Here is a 19,710-nt window from a genome sequence, read left to right on the forward strand (position 1 = left end):
GAAAAGCACGATGAGATGTGTGTGTGTGTGTGTGTGTGTGTGTGTGTGTGTGTGTGTGTGTGTGTGTGTGTGTGTGTCACCATTGGGGATATTATTGCATTCATGTGCAAATTATCAAATACCAGATTTTTTATTTTCACCCTCCAGATATTGCTGCTTGTCACATTTCCCAACGTCTGCTTTTCACCGACTCCCACTCTGTTTATCCGTCATTGTCTTCTTTCTTTTTTGCTGCATATCTTTCCGTCTTTATACTTGAGAGTTGATCATATTAATATCCCCAACAAGTAAAACATCCAAAGGCAGATAGAGTGTAGCATCTGCCCTTGTGCATATTTCCCTTACACTTGTAGTTTCTGGTTCTCTTGAGACAGGAGAAATGCTGGTGCAGGCTGCTATCTGTTCAGAGGTTGATCATATGGATCCATTAACATTAGCCTGAAAAAAAAAGCCTGATCTAACACCAACTGCCTTACTTTACTTTAATTATCTCTGTTACCTCTAATTGCCCCTGCTTATATCTCTGTACTCCTCCTCTGTTTTTTTTTCCAGTGTGCCAGATCATGTCCAAAGGGGTGGTGGCAGTCCTTGGTCCATCTGCCAGTCCAGCTTCCAACTCAATCATCAGCAATATATGTGGAGAGAAGGAGGTAAGTTCCAACCAACTGGCCCGGGGATGGTGGCGTGCGATTCAGCCACACAGAAAAAAAGGGGCAGATTTAGCTGCACAAATATTATATTTGCACAGAAAGTTTTCCTTTCATGAAGGAAAATTGCTTATTGTGTGGTGACTCATCTGGAATGCCAGAAGGTCCTTATCATTACAAACTAGAATTTATAATTTTCTGGAATAAATCTAAAATTACCAATGATCTCCAACTGAAAGTCATAACACACTGCATAAATCATTCGAAAGTCAAGCAGGGCTTTAATAAGGCTGTACATAAGTGCTGTTGTGCATAAGTGTTTTAGCTTCATTCACATTTGCAGTCATTTGTCATATGTCTACCGCCTTCAGACTGCAAATGTTATTTAAATAATAAATTCACCCCACCAGTCAAAACTCAGCAAGATAGCTTGCAAATGTGAAATTTCCCTTGTGCATCTCATGAGACACCTTTTTAAATTTCCACAGTGGGTCACACCTTTTATCCAACTGTCACTGACTTATTTCTGCCAGATTAAAGTTTGGATTGTTCATATTGACATAAAGGAGATGGACTGTGTTAATAAATGTGCACATTGTTATTAGATCACCCACAGAACTTTCCCCTCCTATTCTTCTGTTTTTTTTTCTGTTTGCAGCCTCACACTAGTCTGTCCTACTTAGTAAATCTGGCCCAAAGAGTTTGAAACGTTGACGCTCGTTAGTGGCTATGTGGGTTTAGCAGGAGACTTACGGGGAAAGGGTTCCCAGGTGTTCGTAAAAATGATGAAATTCTACCGTGTCATTTTTCTCCATTGCTATGCAGCTCAAGTCAAAATATCACTGGACATTTTTTCCCTTTCAGTTATATTGTATTAATATTTTAAAAAGAATTGCAGTAATGATAAAATATCCAAATACAAAGAAAACAAAGAGCAAACTGCCCAAGAATCATTTTTTACATAGTTCAAATATTGTTCCCAAACTCGTTAAACCATTTTTTGTATATACTCGCTAGCTGCTCTCTTAGGTACACCAACTTGGACCTCCTTTTGCCTTCAGAACTGTTTTAATTTTTCATGCCACAGATTCAAGAAGGTGCTGAAATCACTCCTCAGAGATTTTGGTCCATTTTGATGTGACAGGACTGTCTTCTGTGGTCTTCTGCTGCTTTAGATAATCTGCTTCAAGATTTGACATGTTGTGGAGTCAAAGATGCTCTTCTGCATACCTTGCAGAAGGTATGCAGAAGAGCATTCCTAGGTGGTATTTTGAGTCCCTGTAGCAGCTCAAAGCATTCTGGCACCTCTGGCATGACCAAGATACCCAGGGAACTGTCTCTTGCTGGATGTTTTGTCTTTTTGGACAATTCTCTGTAAACCCTCAGACGGCCATGTGGCAATTTCCAAAAAAATTTGAAACCGCCCTTCTAGTACCAGTGACCTCATGCCATGTTCAAAATGATCTAAATCACCTTTCATGTGTTATTTTTTTTCTAGTATATGATGTGACATGATTCATCTTTTTCTATGAGTATTTTCTAGTCAATGTGCTTTATTATTTTTCATTTTTGTCTTTTGTTTGCCCCCCCCCCCCCCCCCCAAACACTTCTGATAGCTTTTTAGGATTTAAAACCTGAGGTTCAGTCATGTTTGTTCACATTGATGACAACTGTGTTCTTTTGGCTACAAACCAAGCAGAAATGGTTTTGGGGTATTTGGAACTTCATTTGACATAATTTTCTCACATGTCTCTGTAACTGCCTTCCAAAATGTTTTAATCTTTTTGCCAAACACTGTGAAGCAGTGATCATTTAGCCTTTATACTGCTGCATATGTTCGTGTATGGCATACCAAAATGAGCATGGCCTTCAGTCTCACAGTAGCAGAATTGGAGGAGGGGGGGCTTCAAAATGTGCTGCCTCTTTCTCTGAAAAACCTACAGAAGGACATGAAATTGTGAGAGCTTCTTACTATTACAAGATTTTAAAAGATCAAAGTAGTTTTAATGACTTCTTGTGACTAAATAAAGCAGGGGTGGACAAGTGTGTGGGCAACTTTTTTGGGGCCACATGACTGCTTATGTTTAAAGTTGTTATACTGTCTCCTGCACTCTTGAGCATGTCAGATTTTCTCAGTGTGACTCAACTGGAAATATAGAGTATGGTAAATTATTTTATCAGAATAATTAGAAACTAAAACAGTGATCTATGCAGTTTTATACAAAGTCTGGTTTGGTTTCTTCTGTATCTCATTTATTGAAAGCAACAACTGGCCATCCATCAATTCCTTATTAAAATGAGGATATTTAGCAGATGTTTTTTATTATACTGGTCTGATTTAAAAATGTATAATTTCTTATCTGAGCACACTTTAAACATGACTGATTGGATTTTGTACAGAGCTTGACTGCAACCAAACAGATCACAGTTGGATGCTAATTGGCTCGTCTGAACTCTGACATGGTTTGTTTTGCTGCCTGATGTCAAGAGACAGCGCTCCTCTAAATGAGACAAAACTATAAACTAGATAAAAATCTATTATAAATAAGATATGTGCGTTCGGAAAAATGTATCTGTGACAGCCCTGGTGTAGTGCGGTAAATTTGATGTTTTTTTTAATACATTTTGCTGAATAAATTAGTAAATTATGAAACGGCTTGATTATTAACTACAGTTTTTAAAAACATGTCAACCATCATTCATTTTATCCATTCAGTGTGTTTTTCTGTGCTCTGCCATAATTAGATTGTGTCTGCAGTGAAGCCGCCTATTTAACTGCAGGAATCTGATCAGTAGAACGACTAAAACACACTCTATTGCCATACTAGCTCCAATAAAGTCCTCTGGTACAGTGCAGCTTGTCTTTCTAATGAGATATCAGTCTATTATAGCCACAGACAGACCAGGACTCCCTGCGGTTAAAAATCTCTGGCGGCACTAACTGGCGGTACAGAGAGCTTTGAAACACTGACTATGATAATACCACCGTATGAATATTAAAGACTCCATGAAGAGAAAATGCACATTTTGAATTGTTAACCGATAAACGCAGTATAGAAATAAAATACTCTTAGGAGTTGATACCATCCGCATAGATGTGCAGTTTTCCTACACTGGCTCAAATTCCATCTTTATTGATGTCTTCTCTTTGTGATCTGGGTTGCACAATCGGCTGGATTACCAGAATACTTTGTAGCTCAGCCAATCGTGCCTGTTTGTCACAGAGACTGACAGGATTAGAAGATCTGCTGTTGTCATATTAATTTAATCCTCATGTAACACTTAATTAAGCAGTCATTTTAATCGGGCCTCGGCCAGTAGTATACAGCTCGGCCAGCTCAGATACCATTTCTTCAGACTGAATAGCTTTAGCATTTAGACGGCTGATAATTCAGTCATCAGTGAAAGGGACAAATATATAATGTGGTCTCCCACATCGCGTGACAGCTTCATAGAAACATTCGCACTGGGCTTGTGCTGTGCTAGTTTGGTGTCCATCACCAACTGTTCTGTAAATTTAACACTCCTACATCCACTATCAGTCTTGACAACTGTCTCCTCCGAACAGGACCTTTTCTGTGATTTTCCGGGGGCACGGCATTGTGTGAGAGCAGCTTTTCTGTTCTAATCTTTGAGACTCTGTCATTTTACTTGTGTTCCTTAATTTATTAAAGCCTATATTTAGGGGTTTTTTGCACTGATATTCTTTAACCCTCTCAAGGCAGGCGTTGCAGATTTGCAACAAGTAAAAGCTAACAACCTGATTACCCCACATACATAGTTTTTTTTTTTTACTCAGAAGTACCACTGCAGGTATTCTTTTGTGCATTAGCAACAAAAACTTAATTTGAGCCTGAGAGGGTTAATATCGAACAAAAATGTTACTGCAAAAATACAACTGACTGCCGTGACGTAAAACTCTTGGTTATTTTTAGTTATGCTTCCCTTTTTATCTGAGAAGCATAATGTTTACATTTGGATTGATGGCAACACATAAAACAAGCTTCTGCTCAAAACTGTGCCAAGTGTTGCAACAGAGTCGTTTCCCCCTTCGACCACTGATAAACAACAACAAGATCCTTTAAGCAAAGGGAGCAAAACTGCACTATATAAAAATGCCATTACTAGTTTAAGTCCTGCATAAAATTACATAAATTCTATTAGCACATGACCTAAAGGTACCTATAAGTACCCATAATTTAGGGCATTGGCCCCACTGAGAGACCTATTTTGTTTATATTCTACAATATATCACTGGATTACTGCATAAATACCTAAGTAGCGTTTTACTGCTGTAGATGGTAAAGGTGGAGCTTTTTGTGCACTGTTGGTCGGTGAACCTTATATAAGTACATGTTTCAGTAGCGGAATACACAGTATCTGAGTCACTGCCTTTTACATTTGATTGTTACACTTGTGATTAATGTCATGTGCTCGGCGCTGACATTTTATTTTATTGTCCATTATGGATAAGAACACTGACTCCCTGTTTTGTGTCTACGGGAGGCTAAGAAAAGATCACAACGTCCCCGTATATGGGAAATGTGTCGAGATGACGTAAAGCGGAATTATCCTTTAACTCATTGACCCACACCTGGATGTTATCAAGAGCTAGGAGTGTGCAGATTTGTATTCAAATCAAACACTACACCATCTGATTTTGCTGATTAAGTCCTTCATCTCAGGCTTAAGGTGTGCAAATCGGCCTAGTCAGCTGCTGGTGTGTGTGTTATCTGTCTTGCAGAGAGGTCACCTTTCTCATTCTGATGGGAATGCTTGTTGATGGCATTCACCAGCTTGGCCTTAAAAAAAACAGCAAGCTTACTAATAAGTACCCACATTAATCTTGGTATTGAGACAATGGACATCCTGTAACACAAAATGTTCACAAAATGAAGATCAAATTCAATCATCTATTAAATCTCCCATCTGTGTAGTAGTTGAGAAGGATTCATGCCCTAAAGAAACAATGAGATTTTTTATCAAAGCAGGTATTAATAATTTATTGGCACCTTCAGTTAGAAAATGATTGACTTAAGGCAAAATATGATAGGTTAGAATACGGTCAACCTTTGCAATGATCATAAATGGACCCCTGGTAAGAAGGGCTGTGCATGCAGGCTGAAGTCCAAGTTAAAACTTCATTATTTTACACCAACTAGGTGTTTTCCTGAGTATGGTAGGGCTATAAGTCAGGCTCATCCAATAGCGCGGCAGAGTAAACAGCAATTCTTCGTGAAATAATGTAAACCCTTATTCTGTGCTTGAAAGGCAAATAGTCTGCAGCACGCCTCTGCGGACCGCTCAGGGGGACAGGAGTAAATTAGATGCCAGAGAATAAAACTAAAGGGTGTCCAGGTCCAGGTGCAGTACAATCAAGGGCTTTGTGAGCAAAACACATATACATTTTTGCACCAAAGGCATTTCATGAGGAAGCCGTTGATATTTCATAAAAATAAAAGGTTCTTGATCAGACAGATTCAAAATAAGAAATAACTGAAAAATAGCACACAAAAAAGTAATAATGGAAGCTGTATTTGCTAGAGCAGAGGTGTGTGCGCGTGCGTGTCTGTGTGGTGTGTGTGTGTGTGTGTGTGTGGCGTGTAGCACTCTGCACACCAGGTTCTGACCACCTAATCCCTCACTGTGAGCGCAGAGCCACAGATGCTGTTGCTGCCCCAGCTCGTGGTTTCCTTGGACACTGACAGCAATATTGTGGCTGACAGACCCCACTAGGTGATCAGCACATCGTTTACCAGTCTCTATCAATCACTCCCTGAGTTCCACTGCTGTTGGCCACTTTTACAGAGGAGAGAGGCAGGGGAGTGGGACTGAGCCATCTGGGTTTCACACTAATGGTGACTAATATAAAAGGAGCCACTGCAGAGAAGTGATTGACTGTGTGCAGGTTGAGCGCTTCTTATCATCTGAGACAATGTAACAAGCAAACCTTGGGACCGGGACTTAAAAACAGGGCAGACTAATGTTGCGTGTGTTAGAAGCCTCCTGTTGCTTTGCAGGTATTTAAGCTCGACTATGCAGTGAGGATCTCGTATTACTGCGATGCTTCCTTTTGAATCTCAAAGATAAGAAATCAGACTTGTATTCATAGTTTATAAATGGTGACTTAGAAGAACTACATTTAGGTTCCAGGAGTTCTAATCCCCCTATCAGAAATCCCAGAGGCTCTATTTTCAATGCCCGTGTTGTACTTTAATTTATTTTCATAGTAAGGCTTGGATAGGTCATTTAGCTATTGGCCATAATAAGATTTTAAAGTAATTGAGCAAATGTCAATGAATACATTTGTACATGCCTCCTATTTTATCTGAATCCTTTTCCGTGCCACTGATGATCTCATGCCCTGTTTTTATCCCTTGCCTACTTTCCTCGACCGTAAAGGATGAAACGTGCTGTATCCCTGTGTCTGCTGGAGTGAGGAAACATAATACTCTATGACTTCAACATGTGTCGGGCGTTTTCATGAATATTAATGATATGTCTGATGTCCAGGGGTTGCTTTAGGCTTGAAAAGCCATCTGCTTGTAGGAGTACAGAGAGATTATCCAGCTGCATTTCCGCAGGGTGGTGCTCAGGTTGGATTTAGAGGTGAACCTGAGGTCTGCTGGGCAAACAAAGGCCATCCTGGCAATATTGAGGGATTTGCGCTTTTATCCACACATAGACACACACAATAACTCAAGTATTCTCTGAGAAAACTATTATTTAAATACTCTGAAAATTGCTCGCAACTTGAATGTCACCTAACCGAAGTGCTAGATTAGCGGTGCTTTTAAGGTGTCTTTATCCCTCCCTTGCTGTGTTGCAGAAGCTCTTCCCTTCTCATGTTGTGCCTCTCCCTCGTCCCTGTCTCCTGTGATACAGTGTTTTGGTGCATTGGGAGTGCTTTTGTTGAAAAACTCATTCGGCACCAGAAAAAAAAAAAAAGAATCTGTACCTCTCTCTTCTGAGCGTGACTTTATTTGGAAGATAGTTTGGAGTCAAAACATATTTCTCAAGATTACTTTATTAGTAGGCAAATGAAATCCGTAGGATTCTTCCACATGGCCAGACAGAAGCAATTGCTGAACAGAAACATCAGACAAAGCTGAGGCACAGTTGATTGCTTGCATATGGTTATTGAACAGTTGAAAACCTGCTTTCAAAGAAGCAGAGTTTTTAGGTTGAGTGCTTCATTTGTGTCATTTATTATATACTATTCCTTAAAAGAACCCACTCACGCTCACTTTGAATATTTGAAACAGATCTCAGAGTGTTTACGTTTGTCCACTCACATGTGCAGATACTGATTCTGAGGTGTTTGTGTTTAGTGTTGAGCTTTCCTAACTGATTTAAATGGGTGAGTTATCCTGCAGCTCTGTGCTACACGCGGTGCAGAATTGCTTTTTGTCACTTGATAAGCCCACTAGCCAATCCGGAAAATCCTCTCTGGCCAGAGACCATTTACACGATAGCTGTCTTTTCTTTGGATGCTTTCGAACGTCTCCCTTCCAGATGTTTCACCACAGTTGGTCATACCAGAGCCAGAATACTGCAGCTCATGTTCATGTACAACAAACATGTGGTCAGCTTATCTTTCACACAAGTACACACTAGTTACTGTCTTACACACCGTCGTGCCCTGTGCCAGTATATAAACTTAAAATTAGGTGAAAACAACTTCAGATGAATTATACTACATGACAGATTACATAGTTTTATATTTATTTAACTAAAATTAAGCCAAAATACAGAAGCAATGAATGGAAAACGAAGCACATCGTTACTGTTTCCACAGAAAAAACAAGGTAAGTAACAGCCAGGTGCTGATAATGGAATCCAATTTATTAATTGTTCATCAGCATGTCTGAGCACCTCTATAAAAGCAGACGTTTTGGCAGGTTGCTGGTCTGGAGCATTCGGGTGTATGTTGACACAATGCCAAGGAAGAAAGACACCAGGAATGATTAACTGGGAATGGTTATAAGGCCATTTTCAAACAATGTATCCATAATTCCTGAGTGAGAACGATTTGTCACAAATGGAGAATGTCAATGGAAAATTGTACTTAGTAGTCAGTATAAGCTTTTAATGATATAAGTTTACATGTGACAGAATACTGCATGATGAGTAGGGATGGGTATCGTTTAGGTTTTATCCGATACCGGTGCCAAACCGGTACTTTTGAAATGGTGCCGGTGCTTAAACGGTGCTCAAACCGGTGCTCAAACCGGTGCTTAAAGAATGGAGAACACAAAATTGGTCCAAAACCCTCCCATGTTCAGCTGTTTTTTTGTAAAAAGATAACAATGTTAGCCTTTTCTGCAGCTATGGGGCATATATGGTATCAATCTTGGCTTTAAGCAGTGCTTAAACAATGGAAAAAACACAAACTTTGTCCAAAAACCTCTCATGTTTAACTGTTTTCCACTTTTTCTTTGGTCATTTTAGCCTTTTTGGCCAGGGTGAAGGGAGTATCTGCCATCAAACAAGAAGACAGCCGCATGTAGCTATGATGATGTTTGCTAGTTCACCTTACATGCATTAATGTAATAACGTGGTTAGCCTACTCAACGTAAATTACACACGAACAACATTAAGCTACTCGCCCAGAGAAGAACGGCTGCTGCTGCCGTCATCATCCGTTATCATTTCTGCTACACTGGCAGGCCTAGGGGCCAGGACTCCACTCTTCGTGTTTTTGGGGGATGTTGCTCCGGGTCCGATAACAGGCAACCCACCCGCAGTAGATGTGCACGGTGTGAGGTCTCGCAGCAAACTATCAAATACGGCGCATTTCTCGGCTTTTAAAAAAACCGCTATGCGTCGCCAGGTGTTTCATCAGATTTGAGGTGTTACCTCATTTGACAGTATCACAGTATCAGCAGCACTTGTTGCAGGCTGCTGAGTTTGCATATTTTGCTGTGAAGTACAGCCAGACTTTTGACCGCTTCGCCTTGGGCATTTTTAATCTGTAGCTCTGCTCTAAAAGAACGTACGTACCTGGACCCGCCTACTATCCTCGGAAACGTAAAATGATTGGCTAGAATCTAAAGTGTATCACAGCTCAGGAAAAAAAAGCACCGAAATAAAGCACCGAAATGTGTGCTGCTTTTCGGTCTGGTTACTACCGTTTATGTCAGAACCGGTGCCATCATGGCACCGGACACCGGTACCCATCCCTAATGATGAGCTTTTCCTTGCTTAGAACTGATTGTTCTTTATAAAACGTGTTCTGATATTTTTATCTGAATCTTCCCACAGCGATAGTAAGAAGATGAACAAGCAGTTCTGACCTCGCGCACACACACACACACACACACACACAATTACGCACATGCTCACGTATCAACATTCCACTGAACAAATGTTTTCATTTTTCTTGTGTATAAATAAAGACAAGTGCAAGAACAGAGCGCGCAATTCACAGGGCCCCCACTCTGATGTGAGCGCTCTGTGACCGCCCTTGCAAGTAAAATCTACAGCGTGTGTGTCTCCACTCTCTGACTCTCAGCTGAAGAAGTGTCTCTTAGAATAAATCTCTTGACAGAGAACATTCGAGACAGTTGCCAGTATTCTCAGGTATTGATGTCCCGGCAAATTCACCCCGAGGTCAGACTCCACAACCCTCTGTTAGCACGTTAAAGGTTAATGTTCATGACAGGACAGTTACAAATAGACTGAACAACTACAGTATTCTGTGTTTGGAAGGACAATTTTCTCTAAAAAGAAGAACATTGCAGAATCACTTAGGTTTGCAAAATTGCAGCTGAAACAATGCCCTTTGAACAGATTAAAGTGCTAAGGTATAGATAAATACACTGACTGAATATGTATATGACTGAGTAAAAGAGACTCCTTAGAAAGCACTTTGAATGATGAATAGAGCAGCACGTTTTGGAATAATCAAACATAGCATATAAACACCTTACACCAACTGTTAAGCACGGTGGTGGATGGGTGGTGATTTGGGCTTGTTTTACAGCCACAGGACCCGGCGACTTTGCCGACAGCCAAAAGTTGACAAAAATGTGTGTAGCAAGTACATAAGCTAAGATAAATTGAGTTGGTTATGAGTGGTTGGGCTAATTCAAAAGATGTCAGATTCGGCTCTAGGAGGTGAGTGAAGTACAATAAACATACAACCACAGATATTGTGATTACAGTTATTATTTATAGTGAAAATAAAGTGCAATTACCAAATACCAATATTTACAAAATCTGCAGACAAGAAAAGATAAAACAATTCAAGCTTGTAAAATATCCGCTGCACGGCAGTGCAGGAACCTCGTCCAACCTCTGGCAAACAATGTCCATAAAGTTTATTCCATGAGTGATATAAGTCCAACGCGTATGACAGTCTAGACAGGTTGAAATTTGAAGTATGATGATCAGCACTAAGATTCCAAAACTGAAATCTCGGAAGTGAGATTTAGGGGACTGAAAACCAAGAGGGGAGAGTGTAGGCCGCAGCAGCCTCCTACCAGACCGCAGGAAGTCGTAGCTGGGGTTCTGGCTCGTTGGGCCTAGCTCGCCATCCAAAGTAGTGGTGTCGCTGTGGTCTCTCCAGGGCACCACTAGCCTGCACTATAATCACAAGACCACTATTAGCAAAATTCATCTAAATTTCACAAGCTAGCTTTAGTTCCAGTGTACACATAAAATCCATGAGGAAAATACAAAAAATACATATCCAACCATTGTAATGAATTAAAATAAATAACAATCTCAAATAACAAAACTACAGCCATGTAAAGTGAGAGTAGTAGTAATGTAGTAGGCCTCAGCCTTAGCTATCCCATCAGCTGATAGTACTGGCATACTGATACAGGTTACAAATACAAACAAACATTCAGGCTCAACTCACCATTCACTACGTGCGATGTCACATACGAGCCCCCACGCATCTACCCGCGGCGGTATCAAAGTACTGTTGAACGCAATCCACAATTAATTCAAAGACGAACCAAGGTAGTAAACAGCGAAAAGCGCTCGCCCCACGTACCTGTTTCTTCCATCCGCTAACACCTCTCCCCCGCGTCGTTTCGAGGCGACAACCCGGAAGGCATATATCGGTGCCTCGCGAATGTGATTGGTCACAACAGGCATGTGCAGCCTCGCGGCGTGGCGTGCGTCATGACGCGTCGCGATGCCTTCACGGACACACTCCGGTTGGAATCTTAAGATTCCGATTTAGTTATAGATGCAGTTCTTTCTTAATTTTATGTGGGTTACATCCTCCCCGCCTTAACCATGCACGTCCCGTCGCATGTTAAACGCTAAACAACGTGAACAGACGAAGGACGGCTAGCATTATGGCCCAATGCATCGGAAAGACTATGCAACATCGTTTGGACAACGGAAATCAGAGGATTACCACGAGTGAAATAGTGAAGTCGATCAGGTGGTGCTCTTTGTCGTTGTGAACGTCTTAGCCCGTCACCTATGTCAGTGTCCTGCTCAATAACACTAGACTCTTCAGGAGAATCTTCAACAGCAACGACAGGAATGTCGACAAGTATGTCTCCATTTCCAGGTAAGTTTTCAGGTAAGCTATTTCTGTTTTCAGGGTGACTTTCAACAAGTTCAGGTAGGATTTCTTCCACATCAGAGTCAGATTGCTCACCACCAGACTCCACTGCTGGAGGAAGAACACTGGACACAGAAGCTGGTTCTCCTTGCACTTCCACTTCAACTGAAGGATCCAAAATCAGTGGTCCTAGGCTCCCACCGTCAGATGAATCTGGAAATTGATTCTGTTTTTCCACAGTGAAGTGCAACGTTGGAGGATTAACATACAATGAAACCAAGCTTCCTGTGTCCTCATCCTCAACCAGAGGTTCTGTGAGGAAATTTAAATCCGGGTTCTGCTGCCGAGTTCTTGGTCTATGAGGAAGTGATTGCTCTGGTAATTCCAAGTTAACCTCACTGTCCGTGAGGAAGCCCATGCAACAGGACAACAGAACAATGACCTCAAGCACAGCAGCAAATCTAAGAAAAAAAAATCAAGGTACTGCAATGGCTCAAAGTCCAGACCTCAGCCTGATTGAAATGCTGTGACAGATCCTTGGACGACCGGTCCATAAACACAAATTTCAATGAGCTGAAGCAACCTCATGAAGAAAAATGGACCAAAGTTCCTCCACAACGATATGAGAGACTGAGAGAGTCATGCAAAAGCAATAAATACTTAACATTATTACTGCTAAAGGTGGATCTAAATGCTAGTGAATCATGAGTGCACTTTTACTTTCACCATCACTATGAACAACTGTCACTGTATAAGTCCTTTAACTTCATATGCAGTGAAAATGCATTTTATTATGAATTTCATGCACTGTAACGCATCTGTGCATAATATGTATTTTTTGGTTTGTTTGTTTTGTTTTCGTCTCATCATGACTGGGACTGTCGTTATAGTTTATGCGGCTTTAAAGAAATGCAATTTGCTGGAGGCATTTTGGTCTCCAAAATGTGTTTTAAATAACCATTATTATTCTTTAATACTCCCTGGCGCTGTGCGTCTGGGAATTAAATAACTCACTTTAAGGACGAGAAGAAAGGCGTCTGTTCGTTTGATTCCTTTCTTCTGGTGATTTTAACAACATGTCACAGTTTCTTCAGTTGATTTTGTTTGACTGTTTTCCTGTGGGACGGCTCGGTTATTACTCATTCCATGCACTAAATACAGATCCAAGGTATCAGTCTTATCAGTCACTCTCCTGATTCCACTGCTGCTCTGTATGCCACCAAGCTAGCTAGCTTGGTGGCATACAGAGTCCCCATAGCAAGCAACTCTTTCATCTGATTACATGAACACCAAGGTGTGTTGTCTGTTCGCATCCTTGAAGCTGAGTCTGATGTTGTATTTTTTCTTTATATGGTGTGCAACCTTTCCTTTTCTGCAGATGTAACAAACATCTCTATCCTTTGCTGTCTGGTCTTATACTATTCTCCTGTCATTGCCCAGTTTATTAGTAGTTTCTTCCTTTCTTTCACCCCATCCCAGCTTTAACCAATTTTCACCTCTCTGCTTTTGTTCCACCTTTAATATCTGCTATTACTGCCCTTACACAAGCCTCCGCTGATCTCGCCTCTGTGTTGTCCTCATTCTCACCTCTTTCTTACTTTTTCCTCTCCTGTCTCCTCTTATACGTTATTTTTCTTTTCCATTTTACCTCCTCCGCCTGTCTCTTTTCCTGCCATTTCCCTTCTACCCAAGTTCTTCTCAGATAGCAGCTGCAGATGACTAGTGGGTCAGGATGCGCCACTCTTAAGAAAACTAATAAAGAGAGATGGAGGGATAGTTTTCAGAAACAAACTCTCCCTCTCTCTCCCTCTGCGTCTGCCTAATCACCCTCCATCAGTCTCACAATAAATCTCTGTGTTTGAGTGTGTAGCGGTATGTGTTCTGCTATGTGGGTCCTGTTCTGCTTGGGGGTGGGGGCAGCTTACGGTTCAGTTCTCCACTGAAACTGAGCTTTAAGACCCCTATATGTAAAATCCAACTCGCTCCAGCTGCAAACAGCGTCGCGTTGGCAGCAAGCAGCACATTATTCTTCACAACTCCGAGTCTGAGCTGATTAAACAGAGCTGATCTGCATTTTACTTCAATGTAGTACAACCAGCTGTAGGAGGACACATATTTAACTTCAGATGCAGCTTGCTTATCCAGAGCAATGGGGAGACGGCACGGCGCCTGCTGAAATCTCACAAAAAGATTTCAGACATTTAGAGATGCTCACAGCTTAGTATTTGTACAGATTCACTGCTCAGAAGTAATGAAATACAGCAAAGCATAATGCTAATTTGCTTTTCACTGCTGTGTGCAGTGCAACGTTTTTTGATGTTGACCCTGTTTGTGAAATCAATTTAGGTTCGAGTACTCGAGTTTTAATCTACTTGTTTTGCTGCTCCGTCTGCTTGTTATCGTCGTCGGAACATCTCTGGGATCTTTAGATGAAACGATCAAACTTCCCTTCAGTGTTTTTTAAGACTGCAAGCTAAAGGAAAAACCTGGAATGACTTGCATTAAGACACAGCTCCTTTTCTTTTTCTTTTTTTTGTATGCGTGCATTTGTGTCCATCTGTCTATGTGTTGGAAAGTTTTGGGAATTAAATATTAGGCTCAGAAGTGAAAGCGAAAAGGGTTTAATGGCAGGTGCTCAGCTGAAGAAGTCTCAGAAGTGGAGCAGCATCATCCTTCACACATTTCGTTTCCTTTTTGGTCTGCTAAAGAGCTTTTCTGTTTGCCTCGAACTAGAGCATATAAAGTACTATCCATCCATCCGTTCATTCATCCATTTTCTTCTGCTTACCCAATTCAGGGTTGCGGAGGGGGAAAGCTGGCGCCTCGACAGGTTGCCAATCTGTCGCTGGGCTTGTAAAGTACTAGGGTGTCAAGGCTGCTCCCTTTAGTTTAGGAAGCAGTGTCAGCGTGATAAATTATTTCATTCTATTAGCTATAACCAAATGCCAATTGATCTTTGGTATTTCTTTCCAGCTGCATTATAAATCTATTAAATACTATAGAAGTAGAAATCTTCCACCGCTGCATATTTATTCATAATGAGCCAGTAATTTAATTACAGTCATGAATAATACATAATAGGACCATAATTCAAGGTTCATATGCATACGTGTGATGAAGTGTACATGCGGCATCAGTACATTTAGTATGCTTACAAACAAAACGCAGGTGCTTTTTCCTGTGTCTTCTTAATTATAATTAGATGAGCACAGCTGTTGCCTGCACCTATGCTGACCCTTTTCTCACAACAACCATTGATCTGTCTTGTCAGTGCCACCCTGGCAGAGCCGGCGCATGAAATTCATACCTGCTTTTTTTGTCTGAAAGCCAACGCTTCGAGTTTATCTTTGGGATTCAATACAGAGCGACTCCCAGGTGAGAGCCGACAGCAAAATGTATTTAGATAATTGCTGTGATCTGATCTATGAGGAGGGATTCTGCTTGTTTGCTACTTGGTGTGGCAGACAAAGACGAAACAGAGTTTTTGCATCATGTGAAAGGAGACGATACTTAACCCAGCCGGTGTTGCTTCGGCAGCCGACTGAATTTTCACTCTGTGAGCTGGACCCGTCGAGAGCATTCGCATCTTTTGTCTCCCCATCAACTCTTTTCAGCTCAAAGGCCATGTTCCCAAAGATTTGCTGGCCAACTGTTAGCCAGTTTTGTAGTGTAACTGTGCTTTGTTTTGGGTGGTGTAACTCAAACATTTGGCCAGACTCCCAGAAATGGATTAGTCCCACAGACAGATAAAAAAAACAAAACTCTTTCTCAATCAAAACTCCCTGCGGAAAGTTCTGGATTCAGCAATACCACAATGTTTCAGCGCGCTGGATAAACACTTGGAGTGTGCATACTGTTTAGGACCATATTTCCTGGTAAATACCTTATTTAGTTTAATCAGCTAATCAGAGGTTCAATCAGAGGTGTGAGGTAACTCCACAAATCAGAACAGCATTTGTTCCCCTTACAATCACTGCTTAAAATCAGCTGGTTAACAAACAGGGAGTTTTAAAGCATCTCTCTGGGGTTTTTTTTCCACACAAAGAATTTTGCTGGAGAGTAGAGCAGTGGTGTGAGGAACAGACCTCTCTGGAGGAAAGGAACTTTTTTCTGTCTGAACTGGCTGATCAATGAGATAGAGATCTCGTGGTCAATGTTCCACTCTCCTAAAAGGCACCGTGGGATCCACAGCCCACTTCATCTTTATCACTGGTCTGCTTCTGCTCTGACCGCAGGGACCAGATGCCGGCTCATTACTACCACAAATAGAGATGTGGCTGCATGGCCTGAGACTGGGATGAGCCGGCGGTCATGGATGGAGATTGCTGGGAGGACAACATTGACACTCTTCCTCACTTATCTCCAGTGTCTCATCGCCACTTTCTTTCCCACGAGATTTTGCCTTTTCTGAATGCCAGCATCTGGTCTCCCAAAACCCTCATAAACCTTTTGGTTCAAAAGGAGGGGACCAGGTAGCTATAATAGAGTACCACCTGCCCTCCTCCATCTCCTGCCACCCTGGATCAACACCTCTGCCAGCTCCTCTCTGGCATTCTGGCCTTGGCATCACACTTGCTGACTGATGGACAATGTCTCCAACAGCATCTGTTCTCCAGTGCTCAGTGGCCAACATAACTCCCTGGCTTGCAGTAAGTTACACCGAGCCAGGTTTCGTACTCTGTGTTGCGCTATTGGCGGGTTTTCTGCAACTGGTGATGTCCAGACTGATTAGCTATGTCGCTTTTTACGCTAGATGAACTGTTCTTCCTCTGGCTTAGGCAGACCTCTACTCAACTCACTGAGACTGAGTGGCTGCTGTCCACTTGGCAGAAGTGCTAAGTGTTTTCAAGGACAGTTTAAGCTTCCTGCCAAGCATGCGTTGTATGCTAATTAATGACCAGGTCAACGTGTGTTAATGTAAATGAGTCACAGCGCCTGACGTGTTCCAAGACCCATAAAAGTACAGTGATACTTTATTAAACTGAGTTTTGATCTGATGCCCCTGTGAGTCCAAGCCAGCAGATGTAGTTGTTGATTATGTCTCTGCCCTCCATATGGCACTAGTGCACGTCCACCTCCTCTTCAACTCCTCTCACCCAGACACCCCCTCCCGTCATGCTCCTGTTAGGTTCACATCCGACAGGTAGCAGAATGACTTGGGCACTTGTAAACTCAACAACCGAGGCAACCCAGGGCTTGTTGGACTGGCCGAAAGGGAAATTAGCTTTCACCTTCACTTCGGCTCAGAGCACTGGTCTCTTCACTAATACCTCAAACTATTCTCCTTGAATGTAAGCTCAAATTTTCTATTAAAAAGGGGTAGCCAGAGGTTACTGCTGAGAGAATACAAAGAAATTGTTATTGTGAAATTGTGTTAGAGTCCATCACTGGCATGTGAGTTCATAAATAGTTAATCCAAGGAGATCAGAGAGTAGTTTCAGTGTAATTAAGGTAATATATAGTTAGCACATTGTAATTGCGTAAAGGCATTTTTGCAGCCATATAAAGGTTCCTCCTTTTCCACTGCTCGCTGTGTGCAAGTTCCTGTGCAAACCCTGTATCCTGTGAGAGCTCCCTCATTAAACGGCTGTCAAACTTAAGTCTGCAGACCTGCCAGCCTTGCTGTCACACTGCAGGAATTGCACGCACGCACACAGACACACACATATATATCACAGTGTGTCCATATATGTGTCCATATATGTCCATATAGCGCCAAATCATAACAACAGCTGCCTCAAGGCGCTTTATATTGTAAGGAAAAGACCTTACAATAATACAAAGTACAGAGAAAAACCCCAACAATTATATGCCCGCCTATGAGCAAGCCCTTTGGCGACAGTGGGAAGGAAAAAAATTCCTTTTAACAGGAAGAATGCCTAATTAGTCAAACTAAGCTTAATTGTGAATAACGGCGCTGAGGCTTCCACCAATGAAGAGACAAGGATGTTGCTGACTGATATATTTCAGTGTGGACAGTATATAAAAAGAAATTTAATATCTTACCAAATTTAAAAACAGCCACTGACAACCAAATGTTACGAGGCTGTGAGTGAATCGCTTTAGGTGCTGTTGATCAATGAACGTCCCCTGGATAATCTTCCTGTCTGGCACTTACAGTGACCAAAATTTATAAAATCAAGCAGACAATTTATTTAACACGACATGAAAACACTGACTGAGCCCAAGAAAGGGTTTGCAGAGGTCAGGCTTCAGTGAGTGCGTGGCCACATATATCGCCCCCTAGTGTCCAGTAAGTAGAATGTAGATTTAAAGGACTTCCGAGTAGGTCCATGTTTCAGAGCCAGAAGCTAGATCCACCTTTTTTATTGCCTCTCAATGCTGCAGATGCATAAACACAGGATAGTCCAACATAACTGAATCTCGCTCAATGCAAAGCTGTCCCTAAAGGACTATTTTGAAATATAAATATTTATATTTTTTAAAACACTTGACTTGTTTCCAGCCCTGCAGTGATGAGGTTTGCAGTTTGTATTTCACTGTCTAGCTGGTACCTAGAACAAGATTTCATGATTCCAGTCTCGAGCATCCACTAATATTCTCACTAGCTATTGAAAATTTTGTGGAATTGACAGTTGGTGATTCTTACAGATAGAGACATATTTAACTTAGAACCGAAAAAAGTAATTAAGTGCAATACTCGGCTCAGTTTAACACATAATGAATAAAGCGCAAGCAGCTTGTACAGCTTCCTGTTGTAACAGACAATAAAGTCCGCGTCTTCTAAATAATAAATGAGAGCCACAATACTCTGAATATATTTTTAGCCCGCTGAGACCAAACAATAACAAAGCTAAATGCTGATGTTGTTATTGAATTCCCTGAAACTGTACGTGTTGAGAAATGAACCAATAAAGGGGGAAACATCAAACAGATTGCCTTTGACAACAGAATCAAATTTCACACGGCTAAATTCAATGACACCGTTTAATGAGTGCTGATTGTAACCCCTTTGCTATTCCTCACTCCCTGTTTATGTCTGTTACGTCTGTTTATGTTTTCCTCCTCCCCTGACCTATGCACACTTTCCCCTGCCTCTGCCTCCTCTGTCACTCACCTCATTGCTCTCTTCCTCTGTCAGTCAGACTGTCAGTTTCTCCCCCGTCTTCCCCCCGTTCTCTCCCTTCTTCTGCCTCACATTTGCACGCCGACTCCCTCCCCTCGCCCACCCTTCGTTCCCCCGATGCACGCCTGTCTTTCTTCACAGCAGTCACTGTGTTATTTAGTTCTATCAACAGTGAAGCTCCCAAATTATTAAAAGCAGAGCAGTTATATTAGGCTTTATTGTTTGCCCAGGGTTTTTTCACTCCCACACTGATAACGTCAAAGCCATGAGCAGATGCTATAAAGATGCTTACGTCTAATTCTAATGTACAGCTCGTTTACAAGTATCGGCAAGTTGTTTACATTGCTTGGAGTAATTCCTTTTCCCTTGGGTGAATGGATAAACGTTGGTGATGTATCAGTTAAATACATGATAATTTGTTTCATCATTTCTACCTTTGAAAGATG

At 41.5% G+C, this 19,710-nt stretch overlaps 1 protein-coding gene across 4 annotated transcripts in view; it reads left to right on the forward strand.

Annotated features, from left to right (window-relative positions):
* The window catches only part of grik4 (glutamate receptor, ionotropic, kainate 4), a 330,883-nt gene that overhangs the window by 200,265 nt on the left and 110,908 nt on the right, over nt 1–19,710 (forward strand). For all 4 annotated transcript variants that reach the window (XM_040008873.1, XM_040008871.1, XM_040008872.1 and 1 more), the window contains one exon: nt 553–650. In XM_040008873.1, the coding sequence (XP_039864807.1) occupies nt 553–650 (98 nt within the window). The remainder of the gene's footprint in view (nt 1–552; nt 651–19,710) is intronic.

The sequence above is a fragment of the Simochromis diagramma genome, unplaced genomic scaffold (assembly GCF_900408965.1).
Source record: "Simochromis diagramma unplaced genomic scaffold, fSimDia1.1 OVJJ01000344.1, whole genome shotgun sequence".
NCBI classification, from domain to species: Eukaryota; Metazoa; Chordata; class Actinopteri; order Cichliformes; family Cichlidae; genus Simochromis; species Simochromis diagramma.